At 27.6% G+C, this 27,885-nt stretch overlaps 2 protein-coding genes across 3 annotated transcripts in view; both read left to right on the forward strand.

Moving 5' to 3' along the window:
* The first annotated feature begins 81 nt into the window (after positions 1-81).
* Positions 82-2,306, forward strand: LOC126550811 (uncharacterized). The gene is made up of 5 exons (XM_050203022.1): positions 82-1,042; positions 1,118-1,302; positions 1,388-1,504; positions 1,606-1,765; positions 1,837-2,306. The coding sequence occupies exons 1-5, from the start codon at positions 987-989 to the stop codon at positions 2,150-2,152; spliced, it is 834 nt and encodes a 277-aa protein (XP_050058979.1). The 5' UTR covers positions 82-986; the 3' UTR covers positions 2,153-2,306.
* A 9,785-nt stretch (positions 2,307-12,091) lies between these two features.
* Positions 12,092-27,885, forward strand: part of LOC114131421 (proteoglycan Cow) — a 35,097-nt gene continuing 19,303 nt past the window's right edge. The window contains exon 1 of one of the 2 annotated variants that reach the window (XM_027996627.2): positions 12,092-12,655. In XM_027996627.2, coding sequence (XP_027852428.2) covers positions 12,533-12,655 — 123 coding nt within the window. In that variant the 5' untranslated portion in view covers positions 12,092-12,532. The remainder of the gene's footprint in view (positions 12,656-27,885) is intronic. The other variant, XM_027996626.2, reaches the window with a different exon arrangement.

Raw genomic sequence — 27,885 nt, forward strand, 5'->3', positions numbered from 1 at the left:
ATATATGCAATAATGAAATTAGTCTCTAAGCAAAAATACCATAAAATAAAAAAGTTTTAAATAAAGTAGAACCAAAATAAAATTTAATTGGTATTTAAATCAGATACTCTGATGTATAGTTCAACAAAAAATACAGTTTAGATATTTACATTAAAATCATATAAAAATTCACTGATGCAAAGAAAGAAATGCAGTAAATATTTTAGACGGTTTTAGTTTGGTCCATAGCAATAGTTACCTCCTTTTACCTACTAATATTTTTAAATAAGAAAAATTAATTTAAATCCTATAATTATTAAGTAATTTTATTAAATTAATTTTTATCTCACTGAATTTTGCAGGTTAATATACACAAACAAAATAATAAGAACATAATATTTGAATAGCATAGGTACTATAAAATGTATAATGTTAGTGTCCACTGTATTTGTCTACCAGCTAAAGGTGTTACAATTTTAAGAAAATGCAACATGCAAAAACGAATTTTTCTTAAAAAATAAAAATGTAAACATAATGTACTAAACATAAAAAGTACTTAAGCAATTTTGTGAATAGCAGGTACCAAAACCAAATACTAGGTACTAAATAATAAAAATACTAAAAGTATCATAGACCTATTAACTCATGGACGGCGCTTTCTTCACCTCCCGTCCATTTAAACAAATAAGATATTGAGTGAGAGAGACAGATATCTGGTCGAGAATATCATGGGAAAAAAACAATAAAACTGTTTATTACTCCATGTACTATAATTAATAATAGTACTCTTTAAATATAGTACTTTAATAATAGCATAATACTTCTAATCATGGCTAAGTTTATATAATATATAATATATATTTAGCCATGCTTCTAATAATATATTTTCTACTTACCTATATTGTAATATAATATATAGTTTTAAAATTGTAATATAGGTAATTAAGATTCCTTTTATATAATATATATTATATATATTTACACTTGTAAGGGTAAAATAAATAATAATGAAGTATTGTTCTATTCGAGGATGTTCAAAAGGAAAAGGAATAAAAATGCACAGGTGTGTAATATAAATATTTTTAATTTGTATTGAGACACATCCATTCATTGATATTTAATTATTAATATTTAATAGCATTCCCAAAGATCAAGAAAATGAATGGCTTAACATAATAAAAAAGCATCAACGGGATTTTAAAATGACCAAAAATACAGTTATTTGCTTTAAACATTTTAGAGAAGAAGATTATTATATTGGTGGTGCATATGATCGTTTAATTTTAAAAAAATCTGCTATACCCAGCATATTTAAAAATTTATGTATGTAAATTTTTAATGCTTTAATATATGCCAAGTGATCATTTTATAAAATAAAAAAATTGTTTTTTGTAAAAATAAAATGTAGGTGATGATCAAATCAAATCGGTTTTACCAGGGTCCTCTGTTTCACCAAATATTGTTAATATGGATCATGATTATTGTTTGTCAACTCATATTTCTCACCAAAATTCTGTGATTTCTGGTAAGCAAGAGTTCATAATAAACTTATTAATTATCATATATTCATACCTATTTTATTTTTGCGACTTAAATGTTTTAAATACAGTTTATTATTTTATTTAGATTCTAGTTTTATGAAAGTAAAAAGTATTCCTACACCTTCGATCACTCCAAATGATTTATTAATTTGTGGCAATGATTTTTCCATCAACAATGACAATCATTGTTCCATAGACAATGTTTCTGATTCTGATTCCATAACAAAACTTATGCCTCAAAAAAAGTATTTATTTACATTTAAGTATGTTTAATTATAATGTTCTACAAAGTATATTATTGTACCTATCATTTCAGAAAACGTAAAGTTTACATGGGTGACTTTAGTGAATTTTCAGATATAGAAAGCCCAAATAGCAGGCTCAAGTTCTGGAATGCATATAAAGCATTAAGTGATAACCAAAAAAAAAAAATTAAACTACTTGAAAATGAAATTCATAATCTCAAAAACAAATTGAAAACAGTTAATAGCTTGGTTGATCACTTACAAAATGAAAAAAAACTGATTTCAAATAATTGTTTTTCTATTTTAAAGGTTTGTTTTGTCTACCTGCATCCATACATTTATGTGTTGGCAATACATGTTGAACATAAAACAAATTATATAAAATAATTTTAACTTTTTTAAATACATTTTGAAAGAAACAACTCATACCTAACAATTATTTAAATATTATTTAAGTATTTATTTATTTTATTATTTAATAATTAATTATTTTTATTAAATCTTTTATTTTGTAATTATATAATTATTTTTTGTATCTAGTGTTGTATTTAATTGCTTGTGGTAAGTGTATTGTGTAATCAGTGCCTGACTTTGGGAGAAGTAAAACAAAATATTTATTTAACATACCTGTCTTTAAGTTTATGTTTCAATAAATATTATGTGTCTTAATAATTCTTCTGTCTTATAATTGTTTTTTGTATCCATTGATTTATGGAGTATTACCTATATAATATATAATGTTGTTGCATGTGAATTGTGTTGTATTTGTATTGTGTTAGTTTGACTTGATCATATTAATTACTTTAAATACTATGTGTCTTAAAAATTCTTCTATTTTTATAATTGTTTTATGTATCTATTGATTTATGCTATATCGTCATATGGTATAAAATATAGAATATATATTTGGATTTATTTGCTAGTGAAGAATTTGTACTGTGTCTGTCATGTTTGTGAATATATTTTACCTTGTGTCAAATTATTAATACTCGTCTTGAATCTTTTTTATTTTTATGAATTTTATTTAGGATAGTTTATCAACCGCTCAATATGAAATAATTATGAGACAATTGAATTATTCAGAAAAAATAATTAGTCCAGAATTAAGAACTTTTGCTCTGACTTTACATTTTTACTCGCCTTCTGCGTATAATTATGTAAGAGATGCGTTTAATAAGTCTTTGCCTCACCCTAGCACCATAAAGAAATGGTATTCGACAGTAGATGGAGCACCAGGTTTTACTGAAGAAAGTTTTAAAGTTGTGAGATCTAAAGTTACTGAAATGGCTCAAAAAAACAAAAAACTTATATGTGGAATTATAGTTGATGAAATGTCAATAAGAGATGATCTTCATTTTAATGGTAAACGCCTCCAAGGTTATATTAATTTTGGACTTAAAACCACTGAAAATGCAGGTAGTGTTTTAGTAGCAAAAGAAGTAATAGTTTTTTTGATAGTGGCGTTGAATTCCAACTGGAAAATTCCAGTTGGTTATTTCTTAATAGATGGTTTAAATGCTCCTGAAAGGGCAAAATTAGTCAACACTTGTTTGGAAATGTTATCAGACACTGGAGTTATAATAAAAACATTGACCTTTGATGGAGCTGCGCCTAATATTGCTATGGCAAAACAATTAGGTGCTGATATTCCAAATAATCCTACTTTTAACCATCCTATAACAAATGAACCAATTCACATATTTTTAGATGCAGCACACATGCTGAAGTTAGTTAGAAACACTTTAGGTGACTTGAAATATATATATGATCAAAACAATGATAAAATTGAGTGGAGTTATTTTTATAAACTAGTTGAACTACAAGAGAATGAAGGCTTGCATTTAGCAACTAAAATTCGTCGAAGACATATCAATTTCTTCAAAGAGAAGATGAAAGTACGTCTTGCTGCTCAAACATTAAGTGCTAGTGTAGCTGATGCCCTTACATATTGTCAAATAAATAAAATTCCTGGATTCAATAATTGCAACCCAACTAAAGAATACTGCAAAAGAATAAATGATATATTCGATTTCTTAAATACTCGAAATTTTCTTGGTAAACTGCAATACAAAAAACCATTGTATATAAGTGATGAAAGTAAAATCATAGAATTTGTAAAAAGCTCTATTGAATACTTAAAATCATTAAAAGATCAAGATTTTAAGCCAATAACAAATTCAAAACGTAAGACTGGATTTAATGGACTCATTGCTTGTTTAAACAGTGTTTACAATTTGTTTAACGATACAGTTAAAATTGGAACTATGGATTTTATTTTAACTTACAAAGTATCTCAAGATCACCTCGAAATGCTTTTTTCAGCGATAAGATCTAGAGGAGGATTTAATAATAATCCGTCTGCAGCCCAATTTGAGGCAACATATAAAAAGCTATTGATACACACTGACATATCAATATCAAACAATGCAAATTGCACACCCCAGGACTCAACAAATATTCTTCATGTTTCAAGTAATAAAAAGAAACCAACTCAAAATTTTTTGGATATGCTATGTGTAGAAGAAGAACCAAATATTATTATTAATGACAATGAAACAGGACAAAATTTACCAAATTATAATACACACACAATTGAATACATTGCTGGATTTGTTACAAAGAAAACTATTAAATTTTTAAAATGTGATGTTTGTATTCAAGCACTGAAAACCACTACTGATACAAAATATTTATTAATTGATTTAAAAAACCGAGGTGGTCTAACTAAGCCGGTAGAATATGTAGTTAAACTATGTAAAATTTCCGAAAAAACATTTAAAACTTCAATCCAATGTGCAGTTACAAGCAGAAAAAACCCTGTAGATTTTTAATATTAAAATGTATGTCTCAAATAACTAACATTTATGAATATTTTCCAAGTTTGGATGATCATATCTATTCTCAGTCGCCTATCAATAACCATTTATTACAACTCATAAAATATATAATAAAAACTTACATAACAATCCGCTTGCATCATTATAATAAGGAATTAAGTCAACCGAAAATTAGAGTGCGATCAGAACTTACAAAATTAATTACTTTTAAACACCAATAAGAATAAGCGCTTATGCCTTATAGTATTAAAATAAGAATTTATATAATTTCATCTGAAAATAAATCATAATTTTATGTATACTAATTTTATTCTTAATTATATAATAAAAATTATTTTCATATATTGTATAATACAAGGTAAAATTAAAGTTGTAAATTTGTAATTGAATATAAAATATAAATGAAAATTAAGATTGGTTAATTATCTATTATCTGTTGTAAATATTATTATAAAAATCAAAATAAAACATAAACCTATTATCTTAGATAATAAATATTTCATATTTCATAAAAGAACGAAACATTTTGAGTTTTTCTTCCATTGATTCCCGAGTATCGGTCTTTCTCTCTCACTCGATGTTGAATTGTGTATTCTCTCTCTATGCGCCGTCCATGAGTTAATAGGTCTATGAAAAGTATAATGGTGAAAAAATGTTTAATACATTTATGTTGCTAGATAGCGCTGCTATATTTGATTTTTAATTAAAAACAGTGTAATAATATTGCCTATGTTGTAGATTTGAAATCTAACAAAAATGCTGAAATAATGTTAATAGATACTTTGAATACGTTGTTTTATTCAAATTATACCTCGCACTTTATGGTCCGCGAGTAGGTATTAGGGGGTCCCCGGAAGGTTAGGTTATTTCGTAAATTCATATCTATCTTATGTAAAAATATATGACAAATTGGCATTTGGGGGTCCGTAAAGTAGTAGTGAGTGGTCAAGGGGTGCGTGAATGAAAAAAGGTTGAGAACCGCTGATCTAGTGGCTAGTCAGTTTTGACACCGAACATTCCAACATACCTAGGTTACCTACGTATTATCTATCTTAAAATGAAGCGTTTTTTCGAGCACTACTACACTAGGTACAGTAAATACTGATTTTAGAGATTTAAGAAGGGATTCAGGCGATTTAAATCCCCTTCCCTTTTCCATTCATGAAGTGTGTTAAAATAAAAAATACAAATACAAATTATTCACCATTAAAAAATTAAAATGTAAAAATCATAATATGTTATACAAACAGACTTCGAGTCCTACGAGACTACGAGAGAATTACGAGGTAGGTAGAATAATTAAGTGATAGGTAAGTGATAACACTGATAATTTATAAGTTACCCATATTGGTTGTTTATCTGAAATCATAGATAGGTATGTAACAATGTAATATGCATAAATATATCTTTCTATTCAGTGTTCTTACTATATAGCACTATTATTTTGTGATATATTTTTCTTTTATCAATGAAGTAGGTAAGAACACTCATAATTTTTATAAACTACCTAGGTACCTATTAATATTATTTAAAATTAACTATTAATTTATGATAAGTAGATTCTACAAAAACAATATTTTAACAATTTGTCATCGTTATAATTTTGTTTTTTTTTTAATAAATTACAACACAGGTACATTTTTCATTACTTATTCAGAAGAAGAAAATTTTAAGAATATTTGAATATATCAATGTATAAAAGTAAAATTTAAAGACAAATATTATGATATTCATAACATAAAATAATATTTAAATCCTAACCCTTAACCTAATTCTTGGTATCCCGCCAAATCTGGTCCATAATTTTACTTATCTAAACTTTAAATATTTGTAAGTTGTAACGCCTGTAACTACCGAGTACTAACTAGGTACGAGTAATTAATTACTAGCTCGAAATTCTTTGAAAAATATTCAGTTAGGAAAATAAAAATAAATATGTAAGTATAGATTATTATTATTATTATTTATTGGCAATCAAAAAAGTAGGTATAAGTGTATAAGTGTCTTTTATTTTGAAAAAAGATACTATAAAGTATAAAATCATTAAAAAGTAAAAACAAGAAAAATAGTAATACCTACTGGCTACTTGAATATAATATTTTTTTTCATAAATTATGGTTATTGTTTTTGATATGTGTTTTGCGTTGAAAACATCATCATTTACATACATTAGTAAAACAAAATAATATTTCAAAAAGACATCACTGAGAATAACGCAAGTACCAAAATACCAAATATCAATATAAAATTATATATATTTATTGTAGTATTAAAAAAATATATTAATATATTATTTTAACATACTAATACTATTTGTATGTAATATAGTATTACACATGTATGTGTTTGTACAAGTTTAAGTATACCTATTTATGTATGAGAGGTCTAGTTTCAAAGTGCACAAGCTCCATGTTCACTAAATTTTCAGAAAATCAAAGTATACGAAGAATTTGATCAAAATGTTTTTTTCTGATTTTTTAAACTTATTCATATATTATAATTGTGAAAAGATAATATACCTACCAGTCGTTTTAAAAATAACTTCAAGGCTATAATAGGCGTATTTTGGGAGGAGTGAGTTAATTACTTTTTTATTTAACTTTCAAAAAACTAAAAACGTTATTAATTATTAATCATAGTTATAGTTAAAAAATAATTCACAATTAACATTAATACACCGACATAATATCCAATGTGCAATACACATAAAAAACTCTGTCAATGGCTATGGCGTACAATGTAATATTATATCTGTTTAGAGTTATATAGGTCGTATCGATGATATCCGAGAATATAAGAATAATAATAATAATGAGTAGTACAGTAGGTATAAGTAGGTACGTAATTTTATCATAGGTATCTACAATGTACATGTTATAAACAAAATTATACTTGTCAAAGGAGATTGTATGTTTTAAAACATACTTATCATAGTTGATTGAACGTTTTGAAATTAAATATAATTTTCAAACTTAAAAATATAGGTACCTACTGGAATTTGACCATTTTGTTCTACAAAAGTTTGAAAATTTGTATTCACCGCTAAAATCACACACAGCATGACATTTATATAATTTTATATTTATATCTCATTCTTCATAAATAATTAGAAATTGTAGGTACATGTATCTTTATTTTTGTATATTTTGAAACTATAAAACCCTCATGACTCATTTATGTTATAATGTTATATAATATATTATTCATTTTTTCCATAATGTTATAATCTTTTTATTTTTTTTAATTTATAAAACTCAAATTTTTAATATTATAATTTTAAAATCGTTTCAGAAAAATAATATGTTATTTTTGTTTACTCTGGCATTCTATAATTTTTATTATAAGAGGCTACTTACCAATTAATTTTAATTTATGTCTGTTGTTGTGACTTGTGGGAATAATTGACTATTATTATTATTATTATTTTTTTCTTGAAAAAATTTAATTTACAATCTATACAAAGTAAATGTATATTAATATAATATGAAAGTATAATATGAAGTTGGCTTGAATAACTAGAGAAAGGGAACCATACAGCAACAGTATAACTCCTATTATAATGAAAAAAATACCTAGTTTTTTTAATTTAACATTATGGCTTTATAATATAGGTATAATAATATCATATTATATAATAAACCCACAGGTATATTTTCAAGTATTTATGATTTTGATTTAATTTATTACGACAATAATTATTTGGAGAATACATCAATTTATATTTTATACTACTCAGCAACTTATAAATTTAAAATTATTAGGCTTAATGCTAATTATTAATTAACTTTAATCGTTTGGAAATTAATAGGTACCTATACACTTATTCAAATAATTTTTAATCGATAATTCGATATTCATAAATATTTTGAAAATGTTATTGTAAATAGAAAACAATTGTGTGAAAATTTGGTGGAAATATTAAGTTTCTATAGTTATTTGTTTTCGAATTACATCAAAAAATAAAATTTTGTTGAAAATTGGATTTGCGTAAAAATTTCAGTTTATTTTTTTAAATTTTTTGTTTGTTTTTATTTAATTATAAAAATAAGTAATACGAATTTTAAGTTTGACTTCTATGAAGTACATATTAGATCCAATTTTATATCCAAAACCATCTCCATTTTTGAAAATCCTGCAAACATTTTATCGACTATATCGGACTACTTATCATGTACTCATCAGTCATTGTATACACAAAAAAAAAAACCATTGCTCCGTTCAAAATGACAAAATATAACATTTATTTGTCTTTTAATATAAAATTATTAAAATAAAAGTTAATATATATTAATAGCAATTGTATTAAATTATCTATAGGGAAATTATTAGTTAACAGTAGGTAAACTGTATTACATATTACAAAATCCTAAAATTCCTAAAAAATTCTGGTATACAGGTATTATAATGGCAGATTTTGTGGGTCCTATTTGTTTCATTTCTTATAACTACGTATTATATATTTGTATGATAGGCGTTACAGTAGTTATTTAGGTATTAAGGAATATTATATTTTTAAGATTTAAAGCTGGGGTCACCAATTAATATTTTTGAAAGGCCACAATAGAAATTTGAAAATTTTTCACCGACCACAAAAATTCAGTGTACATATTTTTAACATTTTATGACTATAAATTGTAAGTTATGGTTAATTTTTTCTTTGTCTGCAGGCCGGATAAAGTTGGTTCGTGGGTAGTTACGGCCCGCGGCCGGGCACCATTTGGGCGATTTGGCATTTGGTGACCCTTTAAAATATTGTCTAAAATAATAAAATCACACACAACATCAAGTATGTAAAATAAGTAATAACATTTCTCTAAAATATGTTAAATACGGTATTTACGATAAATGTGTAGGTATTAGATTTTGAGTGAACCTCATTATGTAAATAGCTATATTGATTTTATAATAATATATATTATTTTTTTTGTATCTATATAATGACAATTTTGGAGTAGAAAAAATACTTCAATCTACAATATACTGTAGGTGATCTTTGGCAGAAAATTAAATTTATTTGTTACTAAACAAATATTTATTGTTGTAAATATATTTTATAAAGAAATAAAAACATAGACGTATAACACACTTATTAAAAAAAATATTACACAATTATAAATTTTTATTAACATTAAATTTTAAACAACAAACTGTTCGGATGTCATTTAAAAATGCATTGATTAAATCAAATGTTATTCTTTCCTTGCTATCTTCTAACAATTTTGAACTATAGGTGGAACTGGAGCAATCGGGCGTTAGTATATTATATATTTATATGCCTCAAAATTTTCATTTACGTGCATCTATATATGTCATGCGATATTTCTATGTATGTGAGCGCTTGTCAATTAATTAACGTAATTTTGAAAGTGATTATCATTTAACAGTTTGATGATGATTATAATTGATACTATTTAAATATCCAATTATTATATTTTACCTATATATATCTATATATACTCGTACATCAATTCGTCTACAGAATGAATAAGAATAACGGTAGAATTCAGTATGAAATACTTCAAACCTTCTCACTGAATTATCAGAAGTAGGTAACGACGTAATGTATTTTAACTTTTGATTCCTTCTTTGTACATAAATATCAGCAATCCAAAAGTTTATTGAGCCAGAAAATAAATGGTTCATGTCTATTCTTCTCTGCTTCAGCCTTATTTTCTTCCAAGTAAAAGTGATTAATCTCCATTAATTAATCTTCACCGATTAAATCTCAGTTTGGTGGTAAATCTGACTTCATCAATCTGTATTTTACAGAATAGAATCAATTGAAGTTTCTAATATTTTTGGTCGTTATCGTACAATATTTGAACACAATATATGTTTATAGCACATGTTGTACTATTCGGTAACTGTATCGGTAACGTACTGCAGTTAAGAAGACTATTGTTTTCAAAGTGATCTCAATTATGAAAAAAAAACACGAAATCTAAAATTTTAACTAGTTTAAGTTCAATTATCTCTGGACTATGTTATTCATATTCTCAAATTATAGGAAAAATATTCAAACCTTAAGTAACGAATATTTAAAATTTAATGAAAACAATACAAAATTATTTGGAAATGTTAAAATTTAACTTCATAAATATATAATTTTGGTAGGCTTTTACTTTTTATTCTAATAGGTAATAACAACTTACGAGAGTTATTAAATTATAATTTTAAGCTTTTGACCAAGTAAACATGTTTTATCGACATTTATAGGAAAAAAATAGGTAATTTCTACATAGGTATGTCTTATAAATAGTGCGAAATGTATTTATTTATAAAATAATTTACGTCCATAATGGGGCAAGAGTACAAATGTACTATACATAGACAGTTATTACATAAATAATGTACGAAGGTGCTTCATACATGTAATTGATAGATGTACCTTATAGAAGAACATATAAAATAATTAAACACTAAGCCAGGTATCCTAGTACATTATTTTAATTTAGAGATACTATCAGTAAAAAATCAAAATTATTAAAATTAAAAATATTATGAAATATTATTAGCGCAAGAACATTTTAAGTATCAAGGTAGGTAGGTATGTCCTATTACGTGGATATTCAAATTGAATTATTACAATATGACAAAATCAATTTTGTCAAAAACTGGTTTTGCTTAAACATTTCCGTTTTTACCTTTTTTTTCTCAATTATTAAATAATCAAGTGCTGAAAATATTTTACTTCTGACCTAAAATAACAACAAAAATCACTTTTTTATCAGAGATATTGAAATTCAAATACATTTTATTGCTTCAAAAGAAGATTTAAAAAATGAAATATAGCACACATCGTTGTTAAACTTATTTATTACAAAATATGCTTAGAAATAGAGCAAGAATCATGGTATGATTATTTTATTTTTTTTTAATTAAAATTAAATTATTTTATTTCTGTCATGAACTCTGTAGTTGGTATGTCGATTTTTTTTTTTTAAAAACATAAACATTAGACGATATTTAGTCTTAGTTGACAAAAATAGTAGAGACATCGATTTTAGAAAAGACTATTCTATAATCAATGGCAGAAGTAACATTTAATAGTTTATGCATTTTAAATCAAAATCAATTAATAAAATACCTACATTATGTGGTTTACAAATCGCAATACTTGAATTTACGTACGTGCCCACAATTTACTGGCTTCTACCTAGTGCCTAGATGGGAGATGTCTATTACTTATTATTTTTATTTAACTATATTACCTAATGGCTAATACAAACACACTCTACACCTGTGGTCAGCATATTATTATACGAATGTTTCAGTGTCTCCTGACTCCTACTGCCTTATCACCGTGCGCGACATATTTTTATCGAATCGATAAACATGCGGCGGGCATCCACGCTGAGACTACGATGACGACAACCCTACGGTAATTTCGTTATGGTCGTGGCGTACGCACTGCAGCTCCCGGTTCGTTCGTCGAGGGACGTTGACTGACTGGCTGGCGGGCGGGGGCCGGGAGCAGTGTACCGCCGATCATAGCGTTCGTCCGCGCACGATAATATTATTTCGTATTTTCCTCGACCTCGCGCGTTCGCCGCCGCCGCTGCAGTCGATCGCCCCGCGCCGCACGTATCACACTGTGTTTCACCAGTTGCCTACCGTCGAGTGTAAAAGTTCGGACAGTCAGCCACGTTTTCTTAAATTTTTCCAAACAATTTGGATTTCGTTTTTATGGTTGTTCGACCGCCGTTTTCGCCGCCGGACGCGTGTAAATGTGAGGGGGGAAAGAGTAAATAAATCAAAAAATAGAAAGCTCTTCGTTTATTCAGGCGATACCTATTATCCGATTGCTTGCCCGGGCATTCGTTTTTTATTTTATTTTGTTTTTCCGCCCGTGATTCACGGTAAATAACTTGCGCGCTCGTTAACGAAACCGGCGATCGAATAGTATCATTGCTGTCGTTAACCGACTACTATGACGCTGACGATGAACAAGTGGTGGCTGACCACCGGCACAGCTGTGTTACTGCTGCTCGTCGTCTGCGCAGCCGACGCAAAAAAAAAGTGGAAAGCCGACGAAGATTTTGCATTCGAAGAGGTATGTACCTTTTTACTTACTGTTTGCCATTACACTTTTAGTATTACCGAAGACAACGTTTAGGAATTGTAGGTACACATTGCCGTAGGTACCGTCGAACGTGAGCTACTGATCGTTTACGTAGACCCGGTCGGTGGTGACCGCGAGGCGTCATACCGATAATACTATTTATAACACTTATCGTTGGGGTACACCGTGGTATTATTTATAGTCACGTACTTAGGTGTATATCATAAATATTGTACATTGTATTTTAAGGTACCTCTTATACGATAATGCGTGTTTTTATGACGCGTATCTTTACGGATTTTCGGCGAACCCGGTACCTATTGTGCACATGTAGACTGTACGGCGACTTCACCGAGTAGGAGGTATAATATATTATTATGGTGTTATATTGCACGCGGCAGATCACACGGTGGTCGTGCGGCGGCAGCGGGTCCAGGTGTTATCCTGTGTGCGCCGCATCTTCTCTTTGTTATAGGTGGTGCACTATTATCATTGTAATACGTCTATACCCGTGTGCTTAGATAATATTACTTATATACATATATTATAATATTGTTGTATATTATAATGCGGTACGGACACATCCGTCTTTATAACGATAATCCCCGGTCACTATTTAGAAAGCCACACCGCTTGGCGGGGATTAAGTAAGGACGTGTTTAGTATTGGATTTTTTTATTCTTGGAAAATAACAACAAAGTTTCCTCAATGTCTGTGCCAGGTACTGAGGACGACAATACCGTGCTACTACACTCGACCTTGGCCCGAATACGAAATCCTTTTAAGCTATTGCCCTTTATTTTTTATTAATATCGATACGTTGATAAATCTACAACAGTATAATCTATAATACTTTTTTCACTTGTCCTACCCTCCGCTCACAGACGAAATACGGTAGATACGTATTGAATCTACTATCGACACGAAGACTTTTTTTACCCAACTTGTGTCTTTCGACTGTTTAACATCGTTGTTGACAATGTATCGTTAAAACTTTTTTTGCAAGCCCAAATCTTTATTTTATTTTTTCATGAAAAAAGTGACCGCCTTCTAATTATTAGATAGGTTTACTATTTATGGGAAAATATTATACATTATATCTTAAAATATATGCATAATCTATAGGTACACTTACTGTACTTACAAATATATAATAAGTATTAACGGAAACCGGTTTCGTTGTATTTTGCTGCAAGTCGTAAACTGTTTACGTTATTATATGAGTTAACATGACGTGATTTACTAATTAGAAAATAGCAAATAAATTTATCACGTATATCTAATTATATGCTAAATTCAGTAGGTTATATCTTGAGTTATATATTATATGGTGTATAATTTTTTTTCTCTAATCGAATGCCTTGTTTAAAAACAAATCGCGCGGGTGTCATGTTTTGATTGAGATGTAATATCGTAATAGTATTGTTTTTATTTGTGGGATGGATTTAAAAAAAAATAATAATATTTATGTCCTATTAAATTGATATTCAACGATTCTACACACCCATATACTCCCAACGAAATCATCACGTATTTTTTAATGACAGTGGGTACAAATCATCGTAAATTATATGTGAAATGTTATTTATTTTGTGTTTGTTAATTTATTTTTAACAATATAACGGTAATTTATTTAAAAACCAGTGTCGTCACCAATAATAGGTATATTCTTTAATGTACGTTTATTGTTTAATAAACGTTTTTTGTATTTATATACAATTTGGATACTAATCATTCTCTCTAATTAGTGATTATTACAAAACAGTTATATTAATATATATTATATATTGAAACAGTTATATTATTAAACATATTATATTATTTTAATTCTTATTCATTATTTAAGGTCAAATAGAAACAAGCAGCATAATAATTGTGTATCAACGATTTTGGTGTTCGCACAATAATGATTATATTTTATTGCAGAATTTAATCATTATGATAAGTTCCAATAGATACACTATGTTGTCAAAATGTCAAAAATATTAATAATTATTAAAAAAAAAAGTGTTACATTTAGTTAACCTTGAATCAGGGTGAAAAACTGTTCGTTGTATGCGTTTACCGTACATAGGCTATCTGTACCGAAGTATAATTGTAGTGGGAGTGAGAAAGAGTGAAGACACATAGGGACTGGTTTTTTGTTAGTAACAGGTTTTCTAGAGACCTCACACACAAGCACTGTATGTGCGTCGTTGTGTAGTATGGTGATTGTGTGTGTCAGTTTACACGCATAGAGCGGAACAGGTCATCGTCGCCCCGGGCCATGCTTTATTAGTTCAAATAAAGCTATAAAAGGACGACAAACTCGACAAAGACACCGGTCGCAGTCCTTTTGGCAGCCATAGTAGGTCCTCCGTGCCAACGCATAATATCTGTGGCATACCCTTTTTTTGTCATTATGGTTTAATGTATTGAGTGAAAGACAGAGACAGAAAAGGGTTGATATTATTCATTAACACGACACGGGAAATAAAAACATTATCTCTAGATAAATATTCACTAGTGAACCCTTATGGTTATTTGAAAATCAAAATAATTTGTTGAATACTATCTTTAAATTATTTTGTAATTTGCTTTGAAAATCTCGTATAAATTCAGTATTTATGATGATTTTAAATCAATATAGGTAAATATTATAGAAAATAAGTAAAGAAGTGTTATAAATTATATAATTTCAGTTTTAATTTATGTACTTTCATAATATTGATTATTAAAACCAATATAATATATAGTTCGTATAAAATGTGAATTTGTTAATTAAAAGTGAAGGGTAAATACGTATTGAAAGAATTTCTCGAGTATTACGATTCAATAGCTAAAAATTAACAGAGATGTATAGTCCGATAGATGTATTTAGATAATTACTCAACTACATATTAAAATAATTAAAATATTTCAAAGAGAATCATCGTAATTAAAAATAAAGAAATTATATATAGGTACTAAAAGAGATACCTAATATTTTAGGCAACTATAGAATAAATTAGGTACATATTTTATTTGAATAATAATAATAATTTTTTTAATTCTAACATATTATATTTATACCCTAGGTATCTAATTTTATTGTTTTCGGCGTATAACCTTTAACCATGTTTTATTATGAAGTATTATAAATAGAACTATTGAATTTTAATAATTTTCCATTAATATTCATGATTAAATAAAGTGATAACAAGTACCTATACCTATACATTTTTAAATTTATGCTGTGCAACTGTGCAAGTATCCGAAGTATCATTACTGTATTAGTGTATTACACTAAAAGTAGGAACAAAGATATATAATCTCTTTTATAATTTATTTTATTTTATTGGACATAATACAAACCGCAATAGTACCAAAAGCTCATTTGTTATGTTTAGTAGCTGTTATACTGTTAATTAAAAAACTTCGTTAGGAATATCAGAACTATTAACGATTTTTTATTGTAAAGTTCAGTGATCACTGATCATTTGTTTGGGAAATTTTTCTGCCACAAACTATGTTTCATAGAATAATCGATCACTGTTTAATGTGGACAAGCGGACATTTATTAACTTCGGTTTTTTGTTGGTGTTAAAAACTAAAGGGAGTGAAAAATCGTATAAAAAAATAATGGTAGGTAGCAGAAACAATGGTCATTATTGTCCAAATTCAAGAGAAAACAGTTTGGGTTTATCGGCGAGTAGATGGAAAGGAAATTGGCTGAACCGGAGATTTGTCAGCGTCAACTGAAATGATAGAAGCCCTCAAGCCATTGCCTTGTTATTATTGTCCTACGTTTCAGAAAATGGAATGTTCTGACTGAACGTAAATAAAAATGTCTTTTTCTTCTTTTCGTGGAAACATTCAGACACCCTCGTGTCGTTTTCATCCAAATAATCTTGCCACTTTCGTATAATTAAATAGAAAGTTTTTTCTTAAAGAAATTGCTTTAAAGCCTTAAAGTTAAAATTGACTAAGCACAGGTTAAAAGTCGTCGTTTTATTGGTCGTATATGTTTTGAGTATACCTCGTTATTGAGTAGGCCACCGTGTTGGATAATGGATTATTTGTTAAATTTAAATTTTGATTGGAAACTGTGTGTAGTTACCCAATATTATACCGTGAATGAATATACCTATTTACACGTACTACTTGGTTAATTTAATCATTGTTTAAGTTAAAATATATCTTTAAACCTATAAAAGTTACAAAAAAATAATTATTTTTAATAATCATATTATATTTGTTGATTATATTACTCTATTCTTATTTTAAAGGGGAACTTATAACTTATAAGACTAAATTTTTCAATTGTATAATATATTATATTGGATATAAATTATAGTTATACGTTTATAATAATTAGTGCCAATAATAAACTTAAGTAAAAAACTATAAACTTTGACGTTGAAGTCTTAACAGTTAATTAAAATAATAATAAATAATTAGTGAATTATGCAATTGTACCTAAATAATTTCATCTGAATTATAATCGAGCATCTAGTTAATTTAGATTTAAAACATTTAATTTTATTTCGCCAATGCATACCTATCTCATTTAGGTATTTATTATAATTTTTTTATAATAATGTAAGTGAGCATTATCTATATCAAGCATATATAATAGTATCAATGCTTGACCTGAAAAATAAATCGTAGAGGTACTCTCATAGCATAAAATATATTTTTGTCCTTAGCTTATATACTTTTGCCCCAACACCCTTTATTATATCCAAATAATATATCATTACCATAAAAACAAAAAGTGATTTATAAGTAATGTAGCGTGCGCTGGTAGTGCACTTTTGCTAGCAATATTGGTATTTTATTTAAATGAATGAAAAAGTTTTAAATATTTTAATTAAGTTAGTTGCTTATAATAAGTATATTTTATATATTTGTATATCTTTAATTCATACCTATATTTTTGTCTAAAACGCATCTAAATTTAGTTACAAATTATAATTATAATAAGAGACATGTACCTATCAACTAAGCCAAAACTATAAGCGACATTGCAAGAGATATTCAACCTTACAACAGAATTAACAAAATATATTTTACATTTTCTATTTATCTTAATTTTTTATATTACATGTATCTATGTGAATAATTTTTATTTATCAAATTGTTTACATGACGTCTTTTAGGATAAATAAGCTAGTTTTTTTATTGTTCGTAGTAACAAGGTTCTTGTATTTGGTTATTTACCAATATCCCAAATATTAAACGAAATTATTACATTATTGTTATGTATTTCTAATTACTCAAATTCTGTAAAAAAAAAAAAATGATAATCCTATAAAACTCTAAATAAGGGTCAAACCCACTCCGCCGGTTTTCAAATATTTTTTTTAGATTAAAATTCAAAAAAATACCTATCATGAATGATAATGATGAATATTCAATATATTAAAATACCATAGAAGGATGATATTTTGTTTATTATTGACAAATCAGCTTATATAATTTCCATGAAACCATAGTTTTTTTTTTTAAAAAAGAAGTATTGTATAATATATGTAGTATGTTCCTATAGTTTAATTGCAAGTATAGGTATAGGTACTTAATATAATTTTTATACTGACTTAGGAATTGTATTTAATAATATTTTTTCAGACAGCTGTAGATCTGTCGGCTAATTGGGAATTTGTAAATTATTAGTCGGTGAATTGGGATTTTAGCGAATTGGGTTTCAACGACTCACAATGTTTTCCTACAGACACAAAATACTGTCCTATTCCAATTTGAAAAAAAATAGGTTTAAAAATACTCTAAAATGTTTGAAAATTTAATTGTGGTAAACAATCTCCTTGAGCACCTTTTAAATCATGCATCGAATAAATTGTATCTGTAATGAACTATAAATTAATTATTTGTAAAATAATTCAACTGATTTATAAAATGTATACTAAAAACATCGGATAGGGATAATAATGTTAGTAGTGAAATCGTATATGTATGTACTTAAATACTTCATTAATGAGATGACATTGACCGTGATTGAAACGAAGGTTGATACCGGGGTGTTGTTTATTACTGAATGGTTTTCATGGTCTTTTTCTGACGTGATATATATTTTATTACTATTACTATTGTCAGCTTGCCAAACACGAACATTTTTCTTCATATAGATTATATGACGTGACATAAATCCTCGTTTTTACTTGTTGTTTTGACTAGGAAAACAAATAATAAAATACTTACTGTGCATTGTAAAAATTAAATTATGCCAAACTTAAGACATTGTAATATGGTTTGTTGATAAATTTCCTATATTGCTAATTTATTCAGACTGTACCAGTACTATAGGACCCTAATCGATTTTTTCTATAATTTTTTTTATTGGAAAATTTATCTTTTGTACTTAATACTTATCTATCAACAAAGAAATGAATTTGAATAAATATAAATTGATGTAAGTGATGTAACGAATGGAACGCTAGTTTGATATTATGAGTTTTAAATGGGATGGAAATAATGATATGTTCGTGTATAAAACTAAAGGTTATACGATAGGATAGGTACAGACGTACAATATAACATGTCTAAATAGTCTTAGTGGAAAACTTCGAAAACCGAACCAATTCGATGTAAGGAAAAGATGAGAAGGATTTAGTTTCTTGGCTAACTTTCAAAAACAGTGGAATTGGACTCATTATTTATATCCTCCGTTTTACTTTTACCAGATAAATGGCATATTATATTAAACTACTGCAGTAAATCAACGTTTTATTTCTATATCGTTTAATATTTGTTCTAAACCGTTCTAAACTGAAATAGTAAATGCTAATCAATAGTGTTAAATTATTTAAACTATTAAAAAACATTAAATTTATTCCTTGATATTTGTGAATAAGTACCTTATAATATTTAACTATTAAACTTGAATCTCAAACTAAAGGAGTTTAACAAGTTATATTGTTGAATATAGGTTTCAATATAATATTGATTTGTATATCTTAAAGTATACAATAGTCAATAATAAACAATACTGTTTCTTATTAGTAATTACTCTACAATAAATTGTCAATTGACATTATAGAATGATGGTCTAGTTCATTAAATAAAAGTTTTTTTAAAATGTGTTTTAATTTATGAGATATTTAAAAAAAAATATATTATCTTTTATAAAAATAATATAAATAGTAAATTTTAGGAACGAATAACAGGTGTCAAACCAAGTTATTTTTATTTTCCTGGTTTACTCTTTTATAAGAATAGTGTTTTTGAATTCTATGATTTATAATTTTTTTTCAAATTTTTAATAGTGATATGAATTTTGTCGAAGTGAGAAAAGTAAGAACAATAATAACCATTTACGGCAATTAATACATTTTTTTTTATCGTCAGGTAGGTATTTTAAAATATAGGTACACTACCACGTTTCTTAACTTTTAAACAAATTCTTCATTCATTTATAACACATTTTTGTCTGATTGTCTCCTATATTCTATATACAGCAGGTGTATCTTGGATGAATCATGTATATGTGTATACCTATTATCAAAATTACACTCTATTTCTCATGGCCTCATGCATATAAGGATGCTCGTATAAATGTTCACCGTTAAAGTGGGAAGCAATATATATGTGTATACTATATATATTAATGTATGCTTTTTAAAATATACTCTGTACAAACTATACAAACATTGTGGTGAGAGGGAACAGTCCCCTCTCACCCCTCTATGGTCGGTCTTGTATATGCGGTGTTATTGCATATTGACTACATTTCACGGGAAGAGAGTATAGAGGTATAATTTGGGTGAAAGACTATATAAGAGAATAAAAATATGTTCTTATTGTAATCGTGTATACACATGTCGATAGTAAAATAATATATATAAAAAAGTATCATGACGAATAGTTTTATTTTAAAAAGTATTCTATTTTAAAAAAAATTGAAAGCTTTTTACTTTTGAAAGTAAAAGAAGAAAGAATATTTTATGCCACACGAATTGTATGTCGCGTGTAGATGCTGTTTTTATTCTTCCCTAGAGTATTTTACTCGACCACTTTTTGAATATACTCTAGGTATACTATTGTGTTTTTTCTACTTGTATAATGTATATATCATATATAATATATTGAGTCGTTATCATCTCTTATGAAATTGAGAAAGAAAAATATAACAATTGGATAGTTTGAATAGAAATGAATGAACATCTTCTTTATATGCTCTCGAATACTATTTTGCTGTTGACGTATGACACCCTTTGTATTTTCAGTTTGGTGACCATTAGTAATCTGAAAATACCAAGGTCAAAACCTCGGATCAACAATTATTTTATTGTTTTTGCCAATTTTCCTGACGGTGAATAATACGAGTTAAAACTATGGTATTACCATACAAACATTAACATTTAGTACTATAAAAACGGCATGATGACGACTGACAATATGAGATATTTTATTTTGCTATGGATTCGTCTCTTGTTCCTTATAGTCATGCACTGTAGGTGTCTAATAACATATTATAATATTTTATACACGATCAAACGTACTGAAGCTGCAGGTGGTTATATCGTTTGAAGGAGATACATTGTTATCTTAGAACATCATGTATTATTATATTTCAGACTCCATCGTAAAATAAGGTCTAATCAGGAAGATATAGGTAGTCAAGTTCACAATCATGACTTTTTCAGATTCTTTTTTTAAAATTAAAATTTATTTTTTTGTATTTATACACAGTACCTATATTAGGCATGTCAAAATACCCATTGAACTCAATTATTATTTATGAATTTTACAAAAAAAAATGTAACAATAATAAAAATAGAATAATGGTTGGCTATAGTTATAATTCGTAATAATATAAAACTGTGTAAACTAGAAAAAAAAATTAGAAATTTCATACTTTTATTTTTATTTTGTTATTTTTATGTGTGTAGCTGTATTAACGTACTTGATTATTTTATAATATTCCAATTGTATATAATTTAAAAAAATATAAATTCTAATTTTTATGATTTTATTCTTAATGTTAGGATAAATTACTGTAATTAGGTTAATAAATGAAGACATTTAGAAGGATGATAACCATAATAAGCTTAATTAGCAGAATTTATTTAAGCAAATAAGTAATTACTTTTATTAAACTATATAAATTCAAGACAACAACTTTTTTAATTCTTTTGCAATTTGAAAAATATAAAATATTTAGCTATCTATAACTCTGATGTATTTATCACAAAGATGTGTAAAATCGAAACTAGGAAATTTATTACATTTATTTTTTGCTGCGTGATAAAATATTCGTGTATTCATTTTTACTTACAATAGTTATACTGTATATGTTCGAACTACAAAGTCCCTTCTTAGAATGACAAATTAAATAAATAATTTACAACAATTATTATCAGACTTTCAATGTTTTTCACCAAGATCTTAATGTATTTAACATAATATGGTTATCTTCATAACATGTTTGTATAACGTTTTATTGATAATTATTGTTTTTGTAAATAATAATCATAAAGTTTCGTCAATAGAAAGTTATACCTATTGAGTATATTTAATATCTGCTTTACCTATATTTATTTTGAGTTTGTTACAATAAAAATTCACTAAGTCATGTTTCTATGTACACCGATTTTAATCAAAAACATATTCTATTATTATATAATATATTAATGAATTATGTAAATAATCATAAACTTTTAACTTTATTTTAATAATTAATAATTATTAAGTTAGTATGATAAAATTATAAAAACTGGATATATAGAGATTATTTTAACAACTAAGTTACTATAAAGACTATTTAAACAAATAAAATGAAATAAAAGTTACTTGATTATCTAAATTCAATTATTCTATAATTATTATAGTCAAGTCCTTACAATATTTCAGGATTAATCCTTAATAATTTATGCCCAAAGACAGTAATTTATATAATTAAATAAGAGATAAAAAGAAAAAATAGTTTCTTAGTCAAATTAAATAAATATTTCCATTTAATTTTTTTTTTAAATCTTTGTTGTATAAAGTGTTATTTAAAAATGATCCAAATGACAGTTATGGGTTAAAAGTAAAATGGTTTATGTGGCAAATGTATTGTTAATTATACGTTATTATAATTAGAAATCGGAAGTTGTTGAAAGTTTCATATTGTTCTATAAGCATTTGATTTATTGTAATAGACCAAGCTAGAAATCTGAAATATACGTTAGTAAAATTAAAAAATTTAAAATTTAAAATGCATATTAAATATTTTCTAAAATTTGATCTCTTACGTAATCTATGTAATTAATATTGAATCGAGTATTGCATTTATAACTCAATATTATTTAATGTATAAGTAGTTGATATTTATTATCATCCTCACAGTCGAATTTTACGATTAATTTGATTTATTTGACGATAGCGGTGTGATGTACATTATAATCTATATTGTGCTATAATTATGCCGAATTATCTTATCTTCGATAAATTATCGACTTAACTTATCGTAAATATATTCCTTTATTCATTAGTAAATATGATATTTTAGTGTTTTTCAAAATATTTCCAAGCCTTAATTAAATAATAATCTTTTTATTAAAAAATATTAAATAACATCATTTAAAAAATGAGTTTAATCTTGTTGAACAAGCAAGGATATTTAAGAGAGCAATAGCAACAATGCAATATATTATAATATATTATATATCGGGTAACCATTATAACTTATAAAAAATTGTTAACATTTAATAATTTAAGTTAATTTCAATAATTTTTTTTTTATTTTAATATTATAATTTGTTGGCTGTTAGTATTTTTTGAAATTATTTTTAGAAGAGTATCGTGATACAAATGTATCTTCGATACTGGGCATTCTTGGACTACAAATTGTACTTATTATATTTTATTACTTAACATCTATTTAAAGGCTGTTTAATACTAAACGGCATTTTTATTTAACGAACTGTCGAAGATTTTCAATGCATAGGTATATGTTCAATAAAGACAACCTAACCTAACCTAGCTTTCAGGAAATTCTATTTCTCTTTCTCTGATCACAGTATCTTAATGGAAAGCAAATAATCGATGGGTACAACTTACAAACACCGTTATTATCCCACTTTATTTACTCGGAATGGGAAACGTGAGTTATCTGTATACATACATGTACGGTTTTTAATGAACGATAGTATTTATACTGGTATATTTAACTTAGTAACTCGTTCAAATGAAATCTTGAATAAATAGAGAATAATTTTTTAGAATATGTTGTATGATTGTTTTTAGTATTTTCGCGAATAATTATTTAGTGATATGTTCATTTAATTCAAGTGAAGTATAAATATTGACGTTTTGAAGCCAAAACTGTATACTTAGCTATATTTTCTTACATTATGCTATAGCAAACATGTTAAATATGCATATAGCTAAATGCATAATTTATATGCATATGAAATTTTCAAAATGTAACTTATTTTCTTATCAATATGTTTCTTCTTCTCTCAGTTCTACTTAATTATTAGCCGTCACCCAAGTCGTTGTATCTACCTTTCTGCTGAATATGGGTCTACCTATATACTACTGGTAAAAACCATATATTTTAAGTTATTTAATATATTCTAAATTTTTTTTCTTGTTTTATTTTTAATTACAAATTATATTTATATTATTTCATATTATTTATTTATTTTGCTTAAGACGAATTAAACTTATTTAATTTGTCTTAATTTATAATTTAATGAATAGGTAGGTACCCTATATCAGACACGGAGGACATGGGGGATAGGTCCCTCATAACTTTTTTTTTATACCTATACTTAATATATTATACCGATAATAGAAAAAATAAAATAATTTTTTTTTACAAAAATTAGCTAGTTTTTTGGGGTGTATAAATCTCCCAATAAAAATTCCTATCTATGCCACTACCCTATATATTTCAATAATATTGAAGTATTTTACGTAGAAATGTCAAATTAAAATTAAAAATTATTGTAATTTTTAATGCTTTGTTTTTAATTATTTTTATTATTACATGCACATAATTAATTATTACCATAAACATCACTGTGATTTAAAAGTATACAAGCTTAAATTTATAGAAGGAATTTATTGAATCGGTATAATTGGCAATAATACAACACTCATCGTCTTATCAACAAATGTTTTTATTTACTTAGTTGTTCAGAACACTCAAATTATAAAGCTCTTTAAACAATTCATGCTACTCGAATTTACAGAAGGTAAACAAATTTAATTTGTTTATAAACATTACTGATAATGACATAAGTTTTTAACAATAAAATAAGAAAATGATATATTTTTGTGATTTTCGATGAATTTCATATAATAATAAAACATTTGTTGAAAATTGGTGGTTTACTTAGATATAGGTACTTAACCCTTTCTCTAATTTAATTTTTATCGATTATTTATAAATAAACTTATAATTTTTTTTTATTTCTTAGAGTAGGTACCAATTAGATTTATTTACTACTATAGATCTCACTTTCAAAACACTTTCAAAGTTAAAGATAAAACTATAGTCTTGTAATAGCGTATGTTTGGATTTAGCCCTTTTTATAATATTAGTAAAATTTGTCGCCTCCAGGAAATCTAATTTATTATTTATTTAAAGAATTCATGCTATGCAGCACTTAGTATCGTTTTAGTGTTGATTGGGCCTATAGCTACACTAATCTTATAAACCGGATTTCATGCTTGTGTTTACTTCAATTTTCCTTGGACTTTAATGAATCAATATTCGTTTGATATTAATATAAACCATTATTAGGATTATAACTCTAGTTATTTGTGTTTATAAGTTCAATATTTATGTTGTAACTTATAAGGTTTAGTATTGGAGGAAATTGACCTACTCTGCATATTATACAATATAATGTAAAAACATTAGCCGTGGTCTTTCGTTGATGACGATATTTTAATTTTTGGGCGAGTTATGGCATGTGGTATAATATGTTAAATATCATAACTTAATGATTCTCATAAAATAAAAAAAATGTTAAAAACAAACGGAAGAACGCAGATTTTATGTTTTTATTTTTTAGTTTGCAGATAGTCATAATCAAAAAACCTGCTCTGTTTAAAATATAAAAACTCAAAACACAAAATGGTATAATCGATAAACCTAAAAATCTGCTATACGTCGGTATACATATTTTGTAACACTCGGAAGCAACACTCGTGCCGTCTTTTTTTTTTTAAGTGCTACGTTTGAGTGCAATACGTATAGAGATTTGGATCGCTGCAGCAAAATCCGCAGTCGACGCACGTCAAAACAGATTCGACGATGGACGACGGCGTCCGTCCGCCGGATTATCTTTGCGAGTGTCTCCAACACACGGCTAATAAAAAGCACCTGTAAAAGTATTATTATTATTATATACTAATAATGATGACGATAATATATAATATAATATAATGCGACAACGTACCCTCGTCCGTCTCGTTCGAGGACTGTATAACCATCAACACCCCCCTCCCCGCCACACATAATTCAATCGAACTAGCTCGCGACGCAGAGGCGGAGACGCGGCGCCACTGTTGTAACGGTCGGTCGGTGGCGATTTTCGAACGACGCGGCGGCGAGGCGAGCCAGTAAGTAGTCTTCGGCGACGACGACTGGCGATATGTGACGCGTACACATAATAATATACGTGGAAGCGTTTAACGCGGGGGCAGTGGCGACGACGATAAGACGGAAAGGAGAATAATAATAATAATAATAATATATTAATATTATAGAGAGTAAAGAAAAATAAAGAAAGAGAGAATAATAATAAAAAAAAAAAAAAAAAAAACGATACTCCGACCGGAGAGGACGGTCTTAGGATTTATTACACACGTTTAGACGTCGGCGGTCGTCCCGTCTGTTGGAGACGACGCGCGACTACGACGGCAGTGGCGGCGGCGGCGGCAGTATAGTGCAGCAGGCTGCAGGTCGCGCGCGCGCGCGTGCATGTGTGCATTATATAAACGTCGGGCGCCGCTGTTGTGTGCGCCGCCGGCCGACGTATAGCGTGTTTATACGGCGTGCGGCGCCTGTCCGCTGTCTCTCTGTTCCCCGGTCGTAACGTCGTCGACGTCGTCTCGGTTATAGGTTTGTGCATATGTACATAAGCGTCTATCCTTCCTCCCGCCTCTCACTGCACCGTCCACCGCTGCCGCCACGGACGCGATACTCCCTATCGTCGTCGTCGTCGTCGTCGTCGTCGTCGTCGTCGTCGTCAACCCTCGCCCCGGGTCCTCGGCTCACCCCTCGCCGCCAAGACTCACCCCGTCAACCACCAACAGTCCCGTCGCTACCTTATAATATTTTAACCTTCGTGATCCCGTTTACGCGATACGGCACGACGACGAAACCCGCCGAACGTCCGGGTAATACTGCATTATAATATTATTATTTTTGTTGTTGTCGGACGTTGTTATTATTGTATTTATTATGTGCGGTTTGACACCGTAAACGTTTCGTCCGTCGTCAGTCCCGCGGCATTTTCGCGGAAGTGGTGGCTGGTGGGTATACTTATAGGCTGCTCCGGCGCGGTGTCCTTACTTATCGTCGTGCACGCCTTTTTCAGACGATTCCGTAGCACGACCCGCTCCGAGCGCTTTTTATTTGTTTATTTATTTTTTTTTTTTTGTTAATCGTTTCCGCATGTTTCATCTAATGCATTTTCCACGAATAAATATTGACGCGTGATGATAATAATGTTTAAAAGTAACGGGGTGAAAAGACCATATATTTACCGTGCAGTTCAGAATATAAAAAAATCTATACGTTCCGTTCGTAGGTACCCATAAACGATATAATATAATATGATTTATAATAATAATAATAATAATAAATAATATAGATAAAGTAGGTAAATAGTTTTAGTTAGGTTACGTGAATGTAGGATATTATTATCGTATATTAAATCTTTCAATGTTTGAAAAATGAAATATCTATACATTCTACACACGCACTGTTGACTAATTAGTAGAATATAATAAGTATATTATAGGTACTTTTACTTAAAATGTAATTTAATAATCAAATTGTTAGTTTTAATTTAATTCAATGAAGTTGTAAATAAATATTCGATTAATTATTATACAATTAATAACATTTCAATACTATTGTTTTTGGTTTGTATTTAATTAATATTTTGTATGCATTTATAAAGTTTAAAATTATTTTATGTGCTATAATATGTAATATCAAATACGTAATTCAAGTATCTTAAAATGATTAGGTACCAATGAAATGTATTTTCTATTAAAAATTAATCAACGGTATGTAT

The sequence above is a fragment of the Aphis gossypii genome, chromosome 3, assembly GCF_020184175.1.
Source record: "Aphis gossypii isolate Hap1 chromosome 3, ASM2018417v2, whole genome shotgun sequence".
Classification (NCBI taxonomy): domain Eukaryota; kingdom Metazoa; phylum Arthropoda; class Insecta; order Hemiptera; family Aphididae; genus Aphis; species Aphis gossypii.